Genomic DNA, 24,291 nt, shown 5'->3' on the forward strand with positions numbered 1-24,291 from the left:
TCCCTTTTGTCTAATCGGGAGTGTCATCTGCTACCTGATCACTATTGATCACCACTCTCTTTGGGCTGCAGTGAAGACACAGATGGCTGGGACCCCCAACTGCTCACTCCGGCCCTCTGCAATAATCTCTCCCAAGAGAGTTTACAGGATGCGTGCCTTACACACTGCCAGTGTGAGAGACGGAATCAAAACTAGACAATCCGTATTAAATATGCATTTTAAATAAGTTTAAAAGGTAATGTTTTGGAAGATAACATGTGGTATGCTGGTGCAGAGTGAAGGAGGAGCGGGAGTGGCAGGTCAGCGGCACACAGACACGTCTCAGGAGAGTGCCGAGTTTGACACACAGACTGAAAGCTGCCCGTTGCTTTTGAAAGGCTCCCATTGACGTGTAAAAGAGCAAACAGAATCCCGATGTGATTGTCTTTCAAATGAGAAGATAACAGCACTCCACCTGACTGAAAATGACCCGGGGCAGAAGTGGTGAGTCAATAAACCGCTCTTACAAATGGGCCGGTGACATGCTGGAGCCTGCAGAAGCACTAAAGTAGTAAGTCAATGATGGCTCTTACATATGGATACTAGTGCTTTTCATTTATTTCTATTCGTAATAAAAGGGTTTTTTTACGACACATTTCAAGTTTTTTTTTGCGAGAGGATTGTTATATTTTAACATGACTTGTGTACAAGATACGTCAATCACATGTATTAATTAAATACCGACATACAGCTCTGAAATCTGTGATCAATGTGCACTTTGTTGCTACGTTGCAATTTGTATCATTGATCTGAACTTTAGAGATCACATTTCACACTCTTTGGTTATATGATCTGATGCTTTATGGAATGATGCAAGCATGTATTGGTCACCGATTGGTCTCTATTGATGTCCGTCGGCCAGTACAACATCCAGTTATTGTCAAAATTTAATCAAGCACAGGCTTATGTTGGACGCAAACAAATAAGACGGAGACACTTGAGCCTGCCATATAGATCACCAGGTGATGAATCATTATATCCTGTTTGCTTTAAGAAATGCTTTTTAAAAAGGAATTGATTTACAACTTGATACATACAAGTATTTATCTAAATCAGATATTTAAAATAATCATATATCCTATTTGCCTCAGTTAAAAATTTTAACAATTTTGTGCAGTCTTTATTTTTATTCATTCTAATACAAGTCAAGCAATACCACACTAATTCCATATACATAGGTATAAACAGAATGTGGACTTACACCTATCAGCCACAACATTAAAAGAAATGACCGGTGAAGGGAATAACATTGATAAACTTGTTGCAATGCAATGTTCTGCTGAAAAATCTGGTTCTGGTATTATTCCAGATGTTATTTATACACGTACCGCCCACCTAAACACTGTTGCTGACCACACACACTCCCTAATGGCAGTAGCTATCTCCAGCAGGACAATGCAGCCTTCCAAACCACAAAATCTGCTTAGGAACAGCTCAAAAAACATGAAAAATAGTCCAAACTCCCCATATCCCAAACTGATCAAGTATCTGTGGGATGCACTGGAACAAGCCTGATCCACAAGGGCCGCTCCCCTCAACCCACAGGTCCCAAAAACTCCCTCCATTTCCTGACGCACCTAAACTTTGTGGGAGCCAAAAGGAAGAACTAAACAATATTTGGCAGGTGGTTTTAATGTTGTGGTTGATGAGTGTATATCAGGATCCAGAGACCAGTGCTAGATTATGGTTTTAGCAGCCCGGCATTTTTGGCATGCTTAAAATATCTCCATAGCTTCTAAATTACTGAATGGACTGCCATAGAAATTGGTGCACACATCCACAATGCAATAATTACTCATAATGACAGCGGTGAAGCCGTGGCCGTGATCACAAACCATAGGCACGTTTGTGATCCCTTACTGACGGGCCAATCCAGGTCTACCGTTTGCTGTGCACTAATTTTAACTTTAGCCTAAATATAATCAAACATGCTCTGTAATAAACCAGTGATATTAAAGCAAAACCAATAATTTAGCTACTTAAGCACCACCTGTGACATAACACAATGGAAATGGGGGGTATTGCGTGTGAGGTAGCTTAGTAAAGGACCGGACAATGATTGCTCCAAACTAGTTTTTAAGATATGGTTTTCCGCCATGTTTGAAGTCAAATGGGCTCGTGTTTGTTCTGTATGATCACACAGGAAAGCAGAGAGAATAAAAAAACTGTCATTAAAGAAAGGGAGAAGGAGTAAAACTTGGCTCCGCCCTCATGTCCACACAGCTGGCTGATCACAGCGTCAAGCGGATGTTGCATTTGGACAAATTATGAATCCCGTTTAGGGTTTTGGGTGCATTGAGGTAAAGAAAGAAAGAATGAAGGAATGACTTGAGAGTACAGTCTTAAGAATTGTGAGTGAATGGGTAAATACGAAAACCCGTGACCAAAAATGTAATATCGCTAATAAGAAACCTGCAGCCCGTCATCTGCTGGGGCAGAGGCTTTACTGAGCTTCAGAAAAACATGAAAAGAATGTGATAAATGTGGAAAATAATGGGAATAATAGATGAGAGAAACAGATACATAAAAAGATGGAAAGTTGTTGCTATTTTATGTTGGTTCCTTGTACCTTGTAAGGGTTTTAAAATAAAAAAAGGATCTTCTGCTGATCCTTCCAACTCTGTTTGACAGTCTGCAAGATAAGGCACATATTCAACACTGCAGCAGCATCCAAATAAACTAATGTGGTATCCTCCAAGAGTGTCAGAGGCCAGGGTCAATTAACTCAGAAGCAGGATGGGATTCGCTGGTTTGCTGAAGCTCTTTTTGCAAAACTGGAGGCAACCTTTCGAAACAAGAATGAAGCCTGACTCAGCGTGTTTAAGAGCAGGTGTCTCACCAAAAGTCCCCCCTATGGCGCGCCTAATGCCTCCGGATTAAAAATATATGAGATGAAGAGATACGAGGTTGATTTAGAAGAGCTGCCATACAAAGTGCCTCCGGCTAAATGGAGAGCACGCATGCATGCTGAGTTCATGAGCTGCATCACACACTCTGAGGATAGCTACTTTATGTGCTCCGTCCTGTCTGATGCCCGTCTATTTCAGATGCGCCGTAAATAAACAACGGCCGCACAGACATAATATTGTTGTTCAAAGATCTATGGGGAAGTAAAGAACAGCAGTTACGGAACAATGCAGCGCAGAACAACATCTGACTTGACAGACAACACAATGCACAACACAATACCATGAACAAATAAACCCTGGAAAACAACAGCAGGCACAAGCCGTATATGCTGATCACAGATTACTCATTATCCCGCAAGCACTATTCACGTCTGGGTCTTGAGTTACAAAGTGCACAATGCCCTCTGTGCTCCTCCGGGAATCCAAAAGGCCTTGGATCATGTTCACCCCGTTTCTTTACTGGCACAGTCCAAGCAGGCCAACGCAGATTTAACCACATGTGAGGCAAATCTCCGCCTTTGTTGTTCTCTTTCTCTTTCTCTTTCTTAAGCCTTTCCCTGTTATTTGTGTGGCAGATGTGGGGCCTTCAATTATGCAAGCGCTCAAATCGCAAATAAACTGCCACCCTGGACCGATCAGCAAATTTAAAAAAAGGGATGAAAAGCTTGATATAAAAGTGTATGAAAAGTGCAAAACAGAGACTGGAGCCCTGCCTCCTCCTGGTGCCCTGCAGACCGTGCAGCAGGATCACATAGTGCTCTCTTGGAAATCTGGTTTCAATACTTTGCTTCCTCTGAAGGCAGGAAATGGACGTCATTTCTTCAGGCAATTAACAAAGAACCAGTGTGAGCACTGACCTTTGATTGGCTTTCTGGAGATCGGCAGCCTTGCCTCCGACACTGCTAATTCAATTAGAGACCAAAAGGGCAAAGTGGGGGAGAGGGGCACCAAGTGAGCACGAAAGGCCACAAAGTTAAGACCAGGGAGTGGAGGATGTGTGCACAGGCATGGAAGAGGGAGTATTTCCATAGTGAACAAGCAGCAGGCCACCTAGCAAACAAGCCAGCATAATGTTCGGCATACGCTGGTACAGAGTGTTGGGCAAGCTGCTGGAAGGGTTGAGGATCCAGCTTATTTAATACACAGCTGAAACACGTCCTCCTCTGTCCTGCCCTCGGGTGATGTTTCTCTGTGTTGCACCAAGGCTGCGGCTCAGTTACAGCTGCAGGAGCGCAACTCTCATTAATCTTTGCTGCTCTTGAAATATCCTTTAATGTCTGGTGAGGTTTTGTTTTCCGCACCAACGGCGTCTGCACTGTATAATCTGAGAGCCACTTCATGTAGTTTACATGCAGCAAACAATGTATTCATTTCTATTTAAAGCAAACTTAGATACTATTGACTCTGAAACTGAAAGCTGTGGACAATAAAACCAAAACCACCCGAAAGGCACTAAAACATTAGGGAGTGCTAAGGAGTATTTTTGAGCTGGAATTTTCTGTGTTCATAACACTTTCAAATAACACTTCTATTGTTAATATAAAATAGTGACTAGTACTGCCATAATTAAATGAAAACCTTCACCGTGGATGACTTTGGACGCTCATGGCTAATTTGTCTGAAACATGAAATGTTCACGACACAGTGATAAATGTGCTGACAGCTTATAGGATAGACTGTCTCAGGGGTTCTGCAGGTTTGGAGTCACATGTTGCTCTTCGACCCCTCTGTAATTGATGTATTTATTTTTTGTTGCACAATGGAGGAACAAATTTAGTCTGTGGCACTGAAATAAAAACAATGTTTTAATATTTTACCCGCTAAAATATGCCTCAGGCTCTACTATTGTCTGACACCTTTCTCTATTCTTGAGCTTCTGTCAACTTTTATTGTTTCATTTCCAGCCATTTTAGAGATTTCCATCTCTCTGAGCTGGCCGGGCTTGCTCCGCTCAACTGGAAAAGATAAACACGGAGAGGAAAACCATGCTAAAGAGCGACAGTGCTGAGCAGACAGTGGAGGGATTCTGTTTGTTTACATATTTCTGACTCTATACAGAGGACAGCAGCAACAGCAGGGGAAGAGCTGGGGGAACTTCCTATTTTGGGAAACAGCTGCTTTAAAGCAACAATTTCTGCAAAATGATAAGGGCGGTGGTTAAAGAGGCTGCGAGTAACAGTTGTATAGTGGTATGCAGCCAAATCTAAAGCACCCTCTCCAAAGATCTTCTATCACAACATATTTTTTTCTTCAGAGTTATGACAGCACAGGTTACATTGTGATGACTGCCAGGCATCTAGCGAAGCTGTGATGTGGTAAACTCCACTTTGGACAAACGCTGGGTGGGCGACCTACACGACCAGAGAGATGTGAGCGTTGTTACTTGATATTAATGAACTGAGACTGAGCTCATGAGAGGAGAGGTTCAAGTCATTACAAAAGTAAGCTGAGCTCTTGATACTGCATGTCTGATCAGTGATATTTAACAGCTGCACGTCTGCAGTTGCTTCAGAAGCTGCCTACTAAAACCCTTTCTAATCTTAGATCAGAGAGTTAAGAGAATTTTATTCACAAGTATGTTGCTTTTCTTTCTCCTCTGTTGCTTTGGGCTACACATTTCATTAGACTACATAGCATGGCTCAACAATTTATCAATGATTGAAATAGTTTTTCAACATTATATGTTATCCCTTCAACCAATGATATAATGTCTAGACTACAACTGGGACACAGAAGAGGTCATTGGAAAAGTATTCCAAATTGAAGGATTAACAAATATCAGAGAACTTTTACCCCCTGACTTGAATGTGGTTGCATGCAGGCTTCATATCAGGGAACTAACTACTGACTGATACTGGTTATCTCAGGCCAAAAACTGTGAGGCCAAACCTGGTGTCATTATCTAAGTATTTTTAATTTTTTTTCTTTCGAAGTTAGTTGGAAAAATTATCTGGCTAATATATATATACAGGGTGGGGCCCTTTTACTCTTAAGTACAACTTCTCAGTGCCAAGCAACAACCTGTGAGGCTGAAACTGAAGCCATTTCAACATTGCAGCAGAAATAAACGCACTTACACCCTGGTGCTATAGATCATTTTTCCGTTTCTTTCAACTGTACCGTTCATATTTTTGCGTATTTTTGAAATAGCTGGACTTCGGAGGAGTTATTAAGGATTCCTTTGGGTGATATCACGGAGGGATCGTCGGTGTTAATATTCAGTCAGTGGTCAGTGCCCCCTGGACAAACAACATAATTGGTACAGAACCATGCCATTTGATGCTGTCTCTGCATCTTTTTACTAGTTTTAAGAAGGAAGTGTGGTTTCATGCCCTAAATAGGAAAAGGGGGAATACATCCGAGAGGTGAGGAGATATTTCAAGAAAGCATCGTAGACAAATTTAAATGGTAACCGTGGAGACTAAAATATTTTCTTTGGCAGGCTTCCGAGCATCTCCCCCTTAAGATGGCTGCAGAATTGGCAGCTAACCATCTTCCTCTCTCTCTCCCTCTCCCGCTCAGTAAGTGTGGAATTAAACTCCAAGATTTGTCTTAAGCACTCAAAATGCTGACACAGAAAAATCAGCAGCAACTTTTTCCCCCGGTGGTGTCTGCTTTGGCTCAAGCTGATGCTGCAAGACTTCTCACCCACACTGGATTCTGGAGAATCGTGCATCTGCTCATCCTTTGGACTAAATGATTTGGCACAATATATAGCTTATAATTCTGGGATGATGTCAAGCTCTCTGTCAGTGTGAATTTTTCAATCAATGGCTCTATGGAGTGTTCCATGCGGCTTTGGAAATGTTGTCACACCAGCAAAATGAAAAATGACACAGGTATGTGCAAACAAGTTTACAAGCAACAACTGTAAGAACACCAGTGCTTTTGTGTGCGAGGAAGAGTGCATGTCTGGAACGTCAGGAAGTCACAGCTGCCTCTGTCATCACGGCTGCCTTTTATGCAGATGCTGAATTTCTGCCAGTAACCAAAGCCGAAACCAGATCTACACTGTCTCAGAGCCCCCTGTCAGTGCACCCTCACGTCCCACAGGACCTCGCTTGCTGACCCCCAGTGACCCCTGCCTGTCAGAGGTTCAATTCCCTGAGTGGGAAATCTGGCGAGTTTGCATAACGTATCTGATTACCTCCAGAGGTGACGAGCAATGGGACTTGTAAGAGAGCAGGAACTGATGGGATATTCTCTCAGACACTGACCAAAACGGCTACCACCTTTTGGATTTGACCGGTAGACTTTTTTAGGCCAATGTAGCATAACAAACATAGTACTGTGTGACCTCATGAACCTGGTATAACTTCAGATGTTGGGGCGGATTTGATCCTGAAAGGCCTCTGTTTTAACAGAATAAGCTCATTTATTTTTCCTTTTGAATTACAGTTGCCTTAAATTCACTTAATTTGTCCAAACACCGAGGCAAGCATGGATCTGTTTGTGCCTTACCTGCACTGAAATAACCTGAGGATTACGCTGAGCTAGATAAAGACCGGGCTTATATGCGAGAGATTGACAGTTAGTAGGGGGCTCTTAAACTGAGAGCACTCATTCATGACTTACTGCTCTCCACCCTGAGAGGAAAGACGTAAATCTCCCCAGAAGTCAACAGATTTATCCCCAAAGTAGACAGGCTTAAATTATGAATGTATATACAGTACAGAGTCTGTCTGACTTCACTTAAGGTCCTATATGCGACTGAATGCTTCATAGATCTCGTCCCTAAACCCCACTAAGAACCACTAATTGAGAATAACTGTGGTTGCATGGAGCTGTTACTCACTTCGAAGGTCTGGGGCCGGCTCGGCTGGGACAGGACAAAGTACTGGACAGCCAGGTTCATGTAAGCTGTGCGGTAAGAGCTGATCTTCTCATGACCCTGCACCAGTTTAAAGAGCTCCAGGCACATCAGGCCAGCCACTGCGGCCGTCGTGGTGGCTATGGCAGGCATGATCCGTCCTGCAATGCGCTTGCTCTGAAAAAGAGACAGTGGAAAGTTTCCTTTTACTTCCTATGCATAAATGTCAGGTAGAGCTGGGTAAAAAAAAAAATCTTAATTCAATATTATTTTTAATAACTTTCTGTACAATCCTAATGTGATGATTCACGTCAGCTTGATTCCAGTGGGGGAAAATAACAAAGTTCCTTACACTACCAACATTTAAGAGACAAATATTGTTTTTCGTGTGTTTCCTTTAATTCTACATCATTACTCATTACTTTGAATGAACATATCATCTTTAAAAAGCTACTCAACAGTATCTGATAATATTAACAGTAGTACTTAAGTGTTTTTTGTTGAATTTAAGTTCCTTTTCTTTGTCACACATAATAGTGAAATGAATATTTAGAAGTACTGACCAGACAAAACAATATAGAAAACATAAAAAGGAGAATTTGAGGATCTGTGAAATTATAACAGGCAATGATCAAAAGATTAGATGACGTGGTGCGCAGAAATCTGACAGGGGTCATCACGCTGCACAATGTGAACAGAACAGCCACTACTTCGGTAGTTCACATGTACAGGATGTCGTCGCAAATACTTCTGTGATTGTGATTTTGAACGCTTGACTTTGCCAGGATGTGTTTAAACTTGAAGTATTAGTACTTTTGACTTAAACACTTTTTTTTTTACACCGCAGCGAAAGTTCAGATTGTGGCAAATAAAGAAATTGCAAAAAAAATCTTTTATGTATTTTGTTTTATTCTCTTTTATAAAATAGCTTTGTCTAATTCGCTTATAATTGAATTTCACATCAGGATTTTGATTACATTTACCTTATACTGGAAATATATCTTTATAAATGCTGACCAATACTGTATAGTGTAGCCCAGTTGCACAGCTAATATAGTTTATGTTTAGAAAAACTCTTTAAATGCTGACTACGGCTGAAGTTATTCCCAAACGAGAGGCAACATGTGGAGATCTACGTATGATTACACAAGGGTAGCTCTCTTTTGTCGACCCTCACTCAGCTGTACCCCTCCCCCTCCCCCTCACCATCCCTCCATCTGTCTTAGCAGAAGAGTGTGTCTGCAGCAGCGGCTGGTACAAGGCCTGGCTCAGGTGTCACCTCCCAGGCGACAGGTAAAGTGCTGTGATTAGTTCTGCTCCGGGGACAATAGGTGAGGGGGCTGTTTCTGTGGCTTTAGGGCAGGTGTGTGCAGCACCAACTAAAAACATGACCTCCAGGGTAGGGGAGGGGAGGAGAGGGGAAGGGGAGCAGTCTGCTGTACTATTTTTTTTTCCTAATCCATACCACCTTCAACTCTGCTGCTTCATGTCTCTGATTTCCCTGTATATCTTTTACCATTGATGGAGATTTCAGATTAGATTATGCACGAAATGAAAATATTCACCTGGTGGCGATCAGCTGCAGGTATGTCGTAGTTCTCTGCTCTCAGGTTAGACGCAGCAACTATGTAGTCCATGTGGAAGTTGGTGTCGTCATCCTGTGCCATTTGGGATGTTAAAGACACGTTAGCATTTACATAAGAGCAATGACATGTCATCTACCTGCACGATTTTAAAGGCTGAAACACATAAATACAAGGAAAAGGTTACTCAGAGGCCATATCAAATCTACGTCCATGCCAAACCAGTGATGTGATTCTGTTTGCCTCCTTTGAACTTCGCCTGCTTTGTTGCTGTGTCATTTAAATCACTCTGATAGATGACTTGGTCACCCGCTCAGAAATCAGATTTCTGTTGTGATCGACGTGGCCAGTGAGGTCATGCCTCTGATAGTACGGCTCTACAAAAGCTGGGTAGGGGACTGTCACTCCGGGATGGCTTTAGGGGTTGTGAGGAAGCTCCAAGCTGGCAACCTGATGCCTTTGAAACCCTCCTACACACATTCCATCTATCCACAGCATGACCAGGGCACATCAGGATAAAAATGAAGAGAAGGGGCTTCGGGAATCTCATTCTTACCCAAGACGCCATTTGATATGTACCTGACTTACCTCATACACCTTCATTACTGCCTCTCCTGAGTCCCTGAATGCTTTACCAGAGCCTCTTTCAGGCTTCCTTTTAAAGCCATTTACCCTGTTCAAATTCCTCTAATAATCACTTCTGCAACACAGCAGCTGCTTCCTCTTCTGGCCTGCTTATAGCCCTTTGTTGATCTAGGAGTACCTTATTCCTGAATAAAGGTTTTCTTCCAAAGGTTTCCATGGCATAACCAACGCAGCCGCTGCTTCTCCCAGATTAGAGGTTTTGAAGAGTCTTTGTTGCCCCCACATGCACGTAGACAAGGGAAAGGCTTGTTTAGAGGTGACAAATGTAATTTATCTAGTCTCATGCTTCCCAGGAAACCCAGGAACTCGCCAATGGCTTGACAGGTCAGCAGGTTCATAGAACAGGTCATACAAAGACGACAAATTCTCCAACAAGGATACATCCAGGACAACATCAAACTTAAAAAATCATATTAAAAGGAATTAGAAAATAGTTTGCATTTAGTCAGGTCCTGTATTTGTCCATCGTTGCCATTGAGGATATTATTTACTATCCATTTTGTTGAAAAGTGGATGGCACAAACTGTTGTCCTTATGCCTTTGGTTGTGCTTTGTTGTTGAGCAGCATCTCGTGGGTGTAAAGTTTGATCTTTGTTCTGACTATATTTTCTAAAATTTAATATAATATACACTTTACATAATTCATTGGATTTTTCTTTAACAAAAAAAATATTTGTTTGTCAAAGCCAATGCCACTTCTTCTTCACAGCTTTGCTTAATTTCCTTATTATTCATATTTCATGTTAAAGAACCTGTCCTGGTTAAATTATTTATATTGGGCAAACAAACAGAGAAGCAGAGAAGACAGGAAATGAGGGAGAGAAATAAAGGTTCCTGGTTGGCACTTTGTGGCTGGCTTCACCAAATTTTCAACACGCTGGTCTCATTTGCATGTGTTTTGTGGCCTTGTTTCCCCGAGGGTCACATGAAAGAAAATTGTTGTTGGAGATATTACCAGTGAAAAAGAGCTATTCTATGAACTAAACCTGTTTGGTTCAAGCTGTGATTGACTACAAGGAAACATCTGGTTGGGATATAGTTTATTTGTGAATCTGGGAGTATATTTTGTCTACACTCCTAGATAACTTACTAGAAAAGATGAACCTTTAAGATGTCAACCAAGTGCTAAACCTGATTTAATTTCAAGACAGAGTGATGAGTAATTGAGACATCGTGTGAGCAAGGACTGTGGCAGTGGCCAAAAAGCACAATGGGTGTGTTTTAATCTGCCTTTAGGGCTCACTCTGTGCTACTTCAAAGACTTGGTCTGACACAGTTGCAGGCAGTATGCCTTCGTCTCAAGGTGCCGACAGCATAACATTTCACCAGAATTACTCAGACGCAGTTCTCCCAAAAATATGTCCTTTTTCCATGAGAGCTAACTCACTGAGCCGTTATTTTTACTATTTGTGAAAACAGGAAGTACACTTCTGTAATATATAACTTTGCTGGAAAGGCTGAACACAGAAGACAAGTGTGCTCTGTTTCATGTATGTGCTGAAGACCAGCCTAGATTCAGGTCACTGAGGACCCAAAGATGTGGAAAAAAAAGACATATTGGGGCTAACACCTATAGATTTAAGTGTTGCTCCCTGCTAAGGCTCAGTCGCCACTCTGTCACTGTCTGCAGCTTCTGCAGAGTGTTCAGAAAAGGTGTCTTTGTGCTTTGTGCCCTACCTTCTCAAAGTCAATGGGGCACATCTGAGATGAGCTCTTCAGAGCCGGAAAGCCCAATTTTCCTTTCAACTCCTCAAGCCTGGCCTTTTCTGTGATACAGACACAGAGAGGGTGAAGAGATGGCACGCTGTAAGGAAGTGAGGTGGTAACATAACTCACCAACGCGTTAAACTAACTCACCGGCATCGTCGCTTCCCTTCTTTTTGTCTTCCTCCATCTCCTTGTCAGTAACATGAATCTTTACAGAAGACTTGGGCGTGAAGGGCGGCACATGGACTTTCTCTAAGATTGTTTTGATAGCGGCGCGGTCTGTTGTCCCGTTGATCCCATAGATGCAAGCGTACAGATTAGCTGCAGCCACAACATAGTCCATGTGGGTAGACTAAAACACAGAGTCCAAATACAAATTCAGTTTTAGCGTTAGTATAGTATTATTACAAAAAAGGCCTAAGATATCTGAAAAACACATTCGACCTGCAAAAAAATAAAAAATGCTAAAATGAACTGAGGCAGAGCATTAGAGCATTAGGGCTTTCATCCGTGAGTAGAATAGTTAGACACATACATTATACACTGCTGAAAGAAGAAGCACATGTAATCTTGCTGGCACTGATTTTGAACTGACGTATTGTGCCTGTTTCCCAAGAAGACTACTTGGAACTTGCCCGGAACTGGCAACTTGTTATCAGTGCACCATTACACTCTCAAATTTATACTATTGAGAACTTATTATGACTGTAATATCTCTATTGCTCCTCATTGTGAGAGTATGCAGAAAATAGCTCGGCTAAGTTCTGTCAGGATGTGAAAGTGTGTTGAGAGCAGATTATTATCTGCCTTTTATTGTCCGTATGCATCTGCAGCTTAGATAAGACTTGATTTTACGGCCCGAGCGAAGAAGGGCCTCTATCAGACCAGATAAAGGAGGAATGTGAGCAGCCATCGCAAAATACCGTGGCATTTTTCTGCCCCTCCCATCTACTTATCGTATGTTAGGATTGCTACTGCATGAGGAACTGGACCAGAGACTACTCACATTATTAGGGTCAAAGGTCAGCGGATGAGGGCACCTCTTGGTTCCAGACCAGAAGGGCAGACCACTGGTGGTTACCTAAACAGAAGAAGATAATGCCTTTATCACGATGATGTACAGTTGTAGAGGAACTAGGTTAGCCTTTATATTCGTACATAAACTGACACAACTCAACATAGCTCCGTATAATAAACCTGTGGCTACCACGGTGAGATCACAGTCCTTCATAAAAAGAGACCAATGTTATGCAAAGGTGAAATCCTTACACTTTCTAGCACAGAGCACCAGTTGGTTCTTTGGTCTTTTGACACAGCAGACCTTCAGCCTTCCTGTGACACAGCCACACTAATATTGTTATCAGTTGTGTGTTGACTACACAATTTGTACGTCTGATAAAGGAACAAAGGGCCCAAGAGCTTTGATGTTACCAAATGGTCCATCTGCTAAGAAAGAGAGAGTCTCCTACTGGTGGTGCCGGTTTTCACTGCAGGGGTGCTTTTTGGAGTGGCCAAAAGGCACTAACAACAGAATCAGGCTTCAGATGGCTCAGGGCCAAAACAAGGGAACAATGATTTGTCTTTTAAAAGGGGGATACCACATAATTTTAGAATTTGTCTGGCGCTGCTTTGTCCCTCCTAGTCTTTCTCTTCCTTCCTAAATTAATAATAGTTGGGACTTTTTGAGATCTAAATCAACTGAATACTGTACATATACTTTTATTGTTGTTTTGTTTGTTATCTACTTTTGTCCTTGGTGTAATCTTACTTCTACTAATTTGGGATTTAAGCAATAAAGACTGGGGCTGACTTTAATTTTATGAGTTAATTCTAAAAACATTATAAAATGTCATGTCTTGTCACTAAGGAATAACTGACAATCAAGTTACGATGGCCCCAGTTTTAGTCTTTAAAACAAAAAAAATGCAATTGCAATTAGTTTAAACAAAAAACAAAAAGAAAAGGCAACATCAATATTTTAAATGATTAACCAGTTATTAAAATAGATGTTTTTAATTAACTGACTGGACTTTTGCTAGTTTGAGTCACTGTCACTCCCTAACTCTTGTTCACTATAATACATGGGCATGAATGGAAATACAGCAGTTACACAAGCCCTTAAATCTCTTGTTATTATAGACACATTCCTGTCCTTCACTGACTTGACACATGTTTTACTCGGACTAGGATAAAGATGGTCTCACACTGTATTTGCCAAACAACACAGGCTCTACCGTATTCACTTCTACGTGACCGATGACAGCAAAGCAGCTGTTTTGCGTAATGTGCTGTCATCTGTTGTGCTTGTGTACCGATACCCTGTCAGGTTAGCTTGTGAGCGTTAACTGACATTGGCTGGCTTATCTAGTTCCTCAGAAAGTCTGTGGTTAAAAGTGACTTTCCAATAGAACAATGAAACCATAAGTCTTGCGTGGGCAAATAGGACAGAGGGAACTATAGAGGAGAAAAGAGAACCAAAGTTATATTAAAAACAACAACTGCTGCAGAGTTTTGATATGCAATGCGAATATTAGGCTAGGCCAATAAGACAAGATGTTATTCTAAAAAGGTCTTCTATGAATATGTAAGCAGACATGGATGGAAATATTTTGGAGAAGGGAATTTTCATAACCCCGTAGAGCATATGATGTGGTTGAAAAGAGCCAGTTGTTGAACTGAGACTGGGGTTAGTGAGGGTCTGTTTGGGTTGACACTGATCCGTGCACCCCCAGGTGTGACGGCAACGTGTGACATCACTCTTGTCTGCATGCTTCAACAGATTACAACCCTCAGAGCCCCTCTGAGATATTTATCAGCGCTGGCTTTCAGTGATTCGGGTTACAGACAATGTTAGTGGCCTCTGAGCCTGTTACTCCATGAAAAAAACTCACTAAATGCTATTCCTTTTGTGCTTAATGCCCTATTGATGCAAAACCCTTACATACACAACAGTGCCCCGCTGTGTCCACGCACATTAATTACACATGCATGATATTTGGCTTTAAGCGAAGTTGCTTTTTCCCCCCCTAGTGAGAGTTTACCTCTTCAGGAGGGAAACAGTGCAGAAGCTGACGAATATCGTTGTTATAGAGAGTCTCCCACTTGCGCCGCGCCCAGCTCACACAGTCTTCCCAGCTCTTTGGACGTTTTCCTCCAGCCTCCATGTCCTCAAGGCTGCTCCACACGCCTTCAAGAATCTCCAGGGCCTCAGCATCTCCATGGTCTAGAGTCCGCTCTACAAACCCTGAATCCCTGCAGTAAACAGTGCAGCAATTCCTTATAATTTAATGACATACAGCACAAAGAAGGTAATAATCACTTGCTGTGCAGAAAGACATGACAGAACAAGTGTAATTGAAAGCATACTGTAACATGCGTACTACATTCCTTAAATCTAACTTCCAGAATAAAAGCTTTGACTTGGTATTTGCTACCTTGTTTAGTTATACAGCAATATCTGGTCTTGGGAGAAAAACATGAGTGAGGTCAAACTCACTTTAGCTGTATCAGGCACAGAATGACGAAACATATCCGTCTAATGGAGAGGAGTTTTAGTGAGTCAAGAGGGGATTTACTCTGAGTCTTGGCTTTAGACTCATAGGCAGAGGAAGGAAGTGTTTGGCAACCTTGTAATGTGCTGGTCAGTGCAACTCTAAACCCACATGCATGGGCAATTCTTGCGCCATTAACATGTGCCAAATCGCCATACCCTGAGGAAAAAGAAGGGGACTGCCTCTTTTCCATGTACGCCTAAACATGTCTAAACAGGAACATTTACAGTCATAGTTCTGCTTAGCGTTGTATGGGTGCGACACCAACAAGCAGAACATGAACAGTTATTTCCCATAACATCCCTAACCATGACATAAATTTACTGGACTATGACACGTAGCCGATGAGCCGCATGAAAATGTCCGGAAAGATTTTCCAACATTGCGCAATAAAGAAGCTACAGAATAAAGTCATTATTAAACTGCCCCTGAGTAAAAATAAATGTTCTTTTGTTCTTATTATTTCTAAACATCAGATAAAGATGTTTAGAAAGATGTATCTCTAAAGATATACACACAAAAAAAATGTAAATGTAGTTCACAATGAGGAGGGATTATGTTAAATCTCACCAAAACAAGCACAGAGACATCTGAAAACATGGCTGGATTAGAAGGGCTCCGAGCCTCAAAGCTCAGACAATGCTGGAGTCTGGAAGCTCAAATCTGTCACTGATGATCTGTTACTTTACGGTAAGCTCAGTAGTATTTTTCATAAAATAACAAACTCAAAGATTCGCAGATTCTTCAGATCTTAACAAATATAAAGTAGCACAGTCACTGACAAAGCCCTTTCACATTTTTTCAGCATTTATTTTCTTAACCAGAAAGCCAGTAATTAGCTGGGACAATGTATCTGTTATTGGGAGAAACTAGCGTGAACGATGCATGACATAGTACACACTTGGCAAGACAGAAAGTGTGTGTAATTATTACTGGAGGGTTACTGCTGAAAGCCAACCACATGTTTTCCTGTTTATAGAAGTAAATAATGAGCCTGAAGCACTTCATTAGCGTTTTTTGTAGGTTTGCTGGAATGCGTTGCAAGAAAGTGGAAAGGAATTGTAAAAAGGAGCCAGTTAATTGGTAGCAGACTGGCACCAGACTGGTGCACATACTTTCTCACTTGTACTGTAGCCAACGCTTGGTGAAGGTAAATTACATGAGGATGGCATCACATCTCACCTCAAGAAGAGATTCACATTCTCAGGTGTGTGTTTAAACAGTCCTTCGAACTGGTCTCTGGCCCACTGGAACAGAAGAATGAGAAGAATTGTATAGATATGATTAGAGAAATTAGACTTTTTATACTGGATAAGATAAAATAATAAACAGAAGAAGAGAAAGCCCTAGAGCACAGGTGTCAAACTGATCCGTGAAAGGGCCACTGTGGCTGCAGGTTTTCATTCCAACCATGCAGCAGCACACCTGACTTGGCTCAATCAATCAACTGAACTGCCTTCACACAGTCAATTCAGGTGTCCTCTTGCTTGATTGGAACAAAAACTTGCCAGCCACACCCACTGCATGGGTGCTGCATGGTTGGAATGAAAACCTTCAGCCACAGTGGCCCTTTCACGGATCAGTTTGACACCCCTGCCCTAGAGGATTTACTCTAGCAGAAGCTAAAATAGCAGTCAGGACAAATATATTTATCATTTTAATTGCTGTGTCTTGCACCCATAGACTGTATATAAATATGGACAAAGCGTCCTTACTTCCTTGCGTTGGCAAACAGACGCTATTCTCCCACTGGTATGGGCGGCGCCATCTTGTGAATTTGTAGCCAGAGTCCGATCATTATGGTCCAAGAATCGACCCACGCAGAGCCACGTTATCGATGACCAGCCCACACTTCCTCCAGACTCACAGGCGTTTTCGTTTAATTAACACTACGCCGCTCTGCTCTACCTCCACCAATTATGAAGAATTATTGGATTAGACACTGTACTTATTTGTTTATTTATTTTTCCAATGCCCACGGTCCAATGGGACTGCTTTACGGAGTGGTTGGCGTGGCAACTCGTAGTCATCATGATGTCACATCCTGTTTCTGTAGCGTCAAATAACTAACTAATACGAAACATGCATTAGCATTATATTAACTACATAAAATGACAGAAACCATCCTTGAAAAAAATAATATTTGTCGTGTATTTCAGAGTTTTAGTTTGGCCCAAGTCTGATCCACTAACATGGAGGAGGCGGAGTTTATGACCTATACTGCAGGCAGCCACCAGGGGGAGCTCTACTTGCTTTGGCTTCACTTTTGAGGAGCAGTTCCGTATTCCATATTTATTTACAGTCTATGCTTGAACCAATGACATTGCTTGTAGTAAAATATCTATTAACTTAATGCAAATGACTGTCAGAACAGTGTCACCATAATCATCACATTTTGTTTTGTTTTATTTCGTTTTTCATGCTAACCTAAGCTGAAATGGGAACCAGTGGATACTAACATGCTGGTTAAACATCAGCTTGTCAGCACAGGTAATTGATGGCTGTATTCCATTTAGCTGTGTGAGTCCCATGGTTGGGTATCATGCATGTTGACTCAATGAAGTGGCTTTAAGGGGCGTTAAATGGAACAGAGCCACGGCTAATGACAGCAGTCCTGTGCTTTTCTTACTGTCAAGTATCTGGTATGAAAAAGGTATTTTCTTTTCTCCCCACAGTCACCCAAGTAAATACTGGGCACATTTTTCATAATCTTCCAAACATGGCATTGTTCAGACAGACAGAAACTTAACTGTGTGTTACCTGTCACCTGTCCGTGTCCCAGCAGCACAGGGTATTATACTAAACTTATTATGGATTTATGTAATTCATTTTTCACACATCTTGCTCAAAGCAAGATATTACTATTGTGCTAACATTCATGAACATGCTTAACGTGTCTATCAGCAGAGTAAATGGCTATTGACAGGTCGCTTGTCATATATAATCTTTTTTAGATGTCATTTATACACCAGACACTACAGAAATCGTTTAAGAAAGACGAATACAGAGCCAAAGAACTTGTTTATTTACCTGCAGTGTGTGTTCGATTCGATGTGGGAAGTTCTTGAGTGTGCAAATTGGGATGGCATTACCGGAACTAGATTTACCCGGCCCATAGGACTCCGTCAGGTGCGGCACCACCACCAGAGTATGACCCTTGCTTCCAAGAGTTCCTCCCTCAAGCATCGGCTTCTGGTGTTGAACGCAGCGGCCATCGAGATATACCCCTGAGCACCAAGAAGAAGGGATTAGATCCTAAAGTTTGGGTTTATTGTATGCGATTTAAATATGTCTTGATAGTATCACTGTAGCATTGAAAGAATAAAAAAAAAATAAGCCTCCTCACTGGCTTCCACATTATCAAGGGCTGCAGCCACTCCGTCGAGACCCATGAAGAAGTTGTAATCATACACTTCCTCGCTGTCGGCGTCCAGACGATTTTGATGAGCGATTATATTCATTTCTGGGTTCATCTGGCGTCCTGCTTTGGCTGCGACTTCCGATTTAGGTTTCTGTTTACGGACAAGTGAGGATATGGTCAGCGTGTCTGGGTGATAATGTGTGTGAGGTGGGCAACTCAAAGAAAAAAAAACAATGATGACGACGAATGACGGAGGATCTGAGTAAAGTGCTCATTCATTTACTGTACTGTAGAGAGTAGCTCATTTGTCTGTATTTTATAGAATCTCAGACTTTTAGAGGAAGTGAAGATTTACTTTACGAGTGTGTAAGTTACTTAGGGACCCGTTCACTCAGAAAAGAGAGATCGACTGTCTGATATACTCACCAACAATCGCACATGATGGAACACGCCAGCTAGGTATTATCTGACAGAAGCTATCACAGCCTGTCACATGTAATCATCCCCAACATGTCCCAATTGGCTGTGTCTATTCCCCTTAACCAGGTCAAACAAGAAACGCTGAGCTGTGATGGCATGTGAGATGGTTCACTCTAACAAAGGAGACTGTGATAAGCCGCTTTGTGTGCTCTCTCACCCCAATATCCTGAGACCTGAACAGGAACTGACGATTCAAGTTGGACCTTTCTATGAAGTCCATGTCTGTCACAGTGATGTTTCCCTCTTTTCCTGCTCCAAGCCCCATGAGGGCAAAGTTTTTCAGAAGCTCGCAGCCAATAGCACCAGCTCCAACCTTGAACAATGACAGGAGTGAGAGATTAAATGATTATAAGCGAATGCAGTGCAAGTGGATGGCATTAAAATAAAGCTTTTTTTAAATTTTAACAAATACAATCATTAATCTGTTGTTGTTCCATTCGCTTCCCGGTGCTTTGCTTGCTGCAAACGCAAACGCTGTCTCCCCTAAATAAACATGCACAGCCTGTGAACTGCAGTAAAAGAATAACACATTGGAAGGAAATTGAGCCACTGCCAAACGGCCCCTATACCGAGAGGTCAGTACTGCCAGGAAATGCCACCTGAATCTCAGCCATTTCCTGCATGTGCCATCATCAACACCAGATAAGAAAAACACACAGAGCTCCCACATTCCAGTGCAGAGTGTGCCCCCTGCTGGAAAAACATCAAATACACACCAGAAAATACTTCATCCTCCCAAGCTTCTCCTGGAACGCTGAGCCGAACACAGCAACCTGTCCATCGTACCTTGTGCCTTTCTATCAGGGGGGAAAAAAAGAATAAAAATCTGATTAGTTCATAATAATCTGAAGGACTGGTTGTGTGAATGTTTACACTGAGGTAATCTTACTGTAGAGCACTCAGTCAGTTGATGGTCCTTTTCAGGCAGGCACTCCAGCGCATCAAAATATAGCCACTGCTTAAGAGGTGTAAACTTACTACTACATGCCTGGAGAAGACAAAGAATAGATAGTTAGCTGAACTAAATACACTAATAATTGCAGTATATTTAATTGTCATAGCAGTGATTAGTCTACTTTTGGCCCCACCTTGATAACTTCCTGAGCAGCTACTCCTCCTATGAAAGCATTCAGAGGAGCCAAATCACCCTGAGCCGTGTAGGACAGCCTTCGCACCGCAGCCTCATCCAGCTGTTCCACCTTTGCAACTGCATTCAGCTCCCTCACGATGGCAAGCAGGGAATCTGCATCTGACTGTAGGAATTAATCACCAACGACACGTGAATGGAAACAATCACGTGAGCTACACTGTTGCACAGCTGTTGATGATACCACGACATGATATCATGGCCGGATTAACAGACCTGAGACCAAGGATGAGGGAGACGCTTTTCTTTCTTTGCAAAGCTATGGAGGGCTTGGAAAGCCAAGTGCAGGGTCGTGTGCCTTGGTATTTTTCCAAAGTCATTCCATGTCAGCAGTTCACGATCGAGTAGAGCCTCACTCAGGGGTTTCTGTAATTTATGTTACTAAATTAAAAATAAGCACACATAATTCAACTGGTGCAGAGGTTAAAAAACAAAGTGTTGCAACTTACAAAGTTTAGCTTGCAGGGACGTTTAACCTCAGTAGCTACTCCGCCCCGCTGGTAGTCAGACAATCCTGAAGTGTCGCCAATGCTGAAGGAATATGGGCCTGGTGATAGTAAAATAAAGAAAAACGCTTGTCACAGCTATTAAACTGCACCTATGAGAGGTCAACAGTGCTGTGAAATGCAACTTGGAGCACAGGTAATTACGAGTGTTGAGGACAGAAACTATAGAAAGAAGCAGCAAATATAGTAAACTCTCACTGCAGAATTTGATCTGAACAGGGCCGATGTTGTTGAGCTCTGTCATGCCTTGGACCTCAGAAAAGACAACTTCTGAGCCATCTTGAAGTCCATGCTTCTGGTCATCTGTGCACAGCACCACTCCAGGATCGGACTAAAATAAAGTCATGTTTTAGTTTTACATTTTAGTCAGAAAGATTTGATGTGAATGTTATCCAACACAACTCTTAGCAGGATGAGCAGGGCTTAAAAAGGATGGCTGGATCCTTGAATGAATGGATGGTATTACCTTAGAGATGTGTTGTATCGTCACTGAAACAGGCGCCTCTCCATCCTGATCCAAGACCTCAAACTCCTCCCCAAAGTCACAGAACAGCTGCCTGCAAATGAACCACGAGGTTCTCACTTTTTCTTTCTTTGCACTATTTAAAAAATCATAAAATTCCGGCCTGTTTTTCTCACCCACTTACCCACAGAGCCCTTTGGTGTCTGCTACAATGAACTTAATTCCATGCGAATGGCAAAGCGCACCAAAGCGCTTTTGATCATCCAGTGAGGAGTCTGTGAGGACCACCACCTGAAAATGACAGCACCCCCTACTCTCAGAAAAGTCTTTTGCTTGTTGTTGCTGTCCAGTTGTTGTCGTACAATGATACAACCTACTGTGTGTAGATTTATGTGTTTACAAAGACTGACACCAGAAAACTGCTTTCACACTCACTTGATAAGGGGGAGTTAATCTCATAGTTGCTTTCAACATGAACTCTTTCCGTTATGAAATACAGTGATGTACCTGAAATTGCTTGATCAGGTCCTCGGTCAGGGGTCCAGTGTGGGCCAACACGCGCACATGAGGATTTAAATCAGACAGCTGTTGCAGGGAACATGTGGCTCTGTTCTGACCAAGATGTGACTCCTTCAGGAAGAACTGGGAGGGAAAAGAAATCACAAGGTGGGCAAAAATCAAACTACATGTTGTGAAAGTTCTGAACATTTTGACAGCAGCTGGTGACAAGGACGAGAATGAATAAGCAACCTCAAAGTTAAAAAAAAAATCCCCTATTTGACAATGGGCAGGGGGGAGGGCTCACCTGAGAGTGAAAGCAAAAGCACTCCATTTCAAATAAAAGTAGTAAACGCCCTTCATTCACACCAGTCCTATTTTTCACATAAAACCTTTATAAAGAATATTTTAAAAGTAGATTATTTACATATCTTATTATATGTAGCAGCTCAAGCAAATTAAGACTGAAAAATCCTAATTATTAGTTGTTTATTTTTGTTTTTTTCAGGACAAGCAGGTACAGAAGATGAATGAATGGATTAATGAACATAGGCTAATTAATGCAATATCTTAAATCTTACTATATATATCAGATATGGCAGGGCAAGGAGGAGGGTTCGACTGAGAGTGAAAGTAAAAGCACTCCATTTCAAATAAGAATAGTTTAAATTTCAAATGCCCTTCATTCACACCAGTCTTATTTTTCACATAAAACCTTTATAAAGAATATTTTAAAAGTAGATTATTTACATATTTCATTATATGTAGCAGCTCAAGTAAACTAAGACTGAAAATCCTAATTTTTAGTTGTTTATTGTTTTGTTTTGTTTTTGTTTTTTTCAGATATGACGGGGGGGGGGGGGGGGGGGGTTCCCCTGAGAGTGAAAGTAAAAGCACCTCATTTCAAATAAAAGTAGTTTCAATGTCAAACGCCATTCATTTACACCAGTCTTATTTTTCACATAAAATCTTTATAAAGAATATTTTAAAAGTAGAGTATATGCATATTTTATACTTGGTAAATTAAGATTGAAAATCCTAATTTGTAGTTGTTTATTTTTGTTTATTCAGGTCGAAGGTTCCAGAAGATGAATGAATGAACATAGGCTAATTAATGCAATATCTTAAATCTAGCTATAGTTCTTTTTTTCAGATATGAAAATATCTCAGATACTTAGGTAATGAAAATGAAATTAAAATTCTGGACCTAAGCAAGCAAGTGCAAAGGTTGCTTCATGCTAGAGCTAGCACGAAGTTAAACCGAAATATCTTCTAGTATGCATATATGTCCCGAATAAGTGTTTATTTATTCATTCAAACAGGTAAACACCCCGTGTTAAGTACCTGTGAGGACAGGTCGGCCCACGACGTCAATCCTTCGTCCTGGATAGTGACAGACTTGACTCCGGACAGGATCACATTCTTGGCTATTTCTACGCCCAGACCCCTCATTCCTGCAATCAGGACGCTGGCTGTGCCCATACGGCGCATCGCCTCATGACCCAGAACGTACCTGTGCAGGTTAAACAACAGGTGGAGTAAGTTAAAGTCACCTGTCTAAACAATCGAAGCGAAATTTCATCGGTTTTACTTACAGTTGCCGGGAGTAGAATCCTTCATCTATTTCACCGATATCTGACATGTTTGCAGTTTCCACCCTGAAGAGAGGTCAGCGTGAACTGAGAGGTGCGTCTGGAAAACAGCTTGCAAGAACCACCTAACCGGCCAAACCAGGAACAGAGCTTTTCTAAAGATGATGTGACAGTTTAAAGGAATGCTTTTCACTTTCGTTTCCCGCGAGGTGTGTCACTGTGCCATGAAATGTATTTTATTAACTTCGCCACTAGAGGGCGACAGGTGACTGGTAAGCACAGATAAATTACGCCTCTGAAACGCTCATGTAATGTAACGTTCACGGTCTCTGGTTTTAAATGTGCATTGGAAGGTACAACAGTTAAAACTTCAATTCTCTGATAATATAAACTCTTTGTAGTTTAAGCTGAAATTAAGATAAGTGTTACCACAGTATATTTTCACCTTTCTCTCCTTCCACATAAAGATTATTTTGCCTATTGTTACTACATTACAACGTGTGCACAAAGTCTAACTTGAGGAGTTCATCAGCTGAAGTGAAAAGTTTCTCTGTGCTCACCTTAGATCCTAGGGTAAGATGTGTACACACAAGCTTTAGAAGATATAACTCACCGAATGACTGTGTATGAGCAACTTGTGTTGTGTCTAGCTGTGTGGACAATATTTGCAGATTCATGTATTCCGGATTAGGGAAATTACTAGATATTATAGCATGAATTAAAAAAAAAAAAAAAAAAAGTAGAAGTGAACTGAAGTTCGTGGAAAAAGCTTGTCAGAGACAAATTATTACTAGAAACATTTCTGGAGGGGCTCTTTAATGTCACCATGGAGACAGTAACAATAACACGCCCTGGCATTGCTTAATGTGTTTGTCATTAATTTCAGCAATCTCATGCTGTAGGGCAAAAAAACCCATTCAGAAAAAGTGGTGCACGTGTAGGAGTGACCAGAAATGATTCATAATTACAAATCAAGTACAGGCAGCACGAAACACACCAC

The 24,291-nt window shown here is 41.6% G+C and overlaps 1 protein-coding gene across 1 annotated transcript in view; it reads right to left on the reverse strand.

The window, feature by feature from the left end:
* The window catches only part of uba7 (ubiquitin-like modifier activating enzyme 7), a 33,364-nt gene that overhangs the window by 8,272 nt on the left and 801 nt on the right, over window positions 1-24,291 (reverse strand). Inside the window, exons 2-22 of the mRNA XM_084542089.1 lie at window positions 23,295-23,416; window positions 23,044-23,212; window positions 21,709-21,843; window positions 21,386-21,492; window positions 21,205-21,295; window positions 20,937-21,069; window positions 20,682-20,779; window positions 20,449-20,598; window positions 20,174-20,338; window positions 19,975-20,073; window positions 19,802-19,882; window positions 19,243-19,398; window positions 18,591-18,756; window positions 18,275-18,471; window positions 16,427-16,491; window positions 14,735-14,945; window positions 12,700-12,774; window positions 11,844-12,045; window positions 11,664-11,752; window positions 9,324-9,416; window positions 7,744-7,935 (exon numbers count right to left, since the gene is read on the reverse strand). Of these exons, the coding sequence (XP_084398215.1) occupies window positions 7,744-7,935; window positions 9,324-9,416; window positions 11,664-11,752; window positions 11,844-12,045; window positions 12,700-12,774; window positions 14,735-14,945; window positions 16,427-16,491; window positions 18,275-18,471; window positions 18,591-18,756; window positions 19,243-19,398; window positions 19,802-19,882; window positions 19,975-20,073; window positions 20,174-20,338; window positions 20,449-20,598; window positions 20,682-20,779; window positions 20,937-21,069; window positions 21,205-21,295; window positions 21,386-21,492; window positions 21,709-21,843; window positions 23,044-23,212; window positions 23,295-23,341 (2,721 nt within the window). The 5' untranslated portion in view covers window positions 23,342-23,416. The remainder of the gene's footprint in view (window positions 1-7,743; window positions 7,936-9,323; window positions 9,417-11,663; window positions 11,753-11,843; window positions 12,046-12,699; window positions 12,775-14,734; window positions 14,946-16,426; window positions 16,492-18,274; window positions 18,472-18,590; window positions 18,757-19,242; window positions 19,399-19,801; window positions 19,883-19,974; window positions 20,074-20,173; window positions 20,339-20,448; window positions 20,599-20,681; window positions 20,780-20,936; window positions 21,070-21,204; window positions 21,296-21,385; window positions 21,493-21,708; window positions 21,844-23,043; window positions 23,213-23,294; window positions 23,417-24,291) is intronic.

The sequence above is a fragment of the Chelon labrosus genome (assembly GCF_963514085.1).
Source record: "Chelon labrosus genome assembly, chromosome: 4".
Lineage (NCBI taxonomy): Eukaryota > Metazoa > Chordata > Actinopteri > Mugiliformes > Mugilidae > Chelon > Chelon labrosus.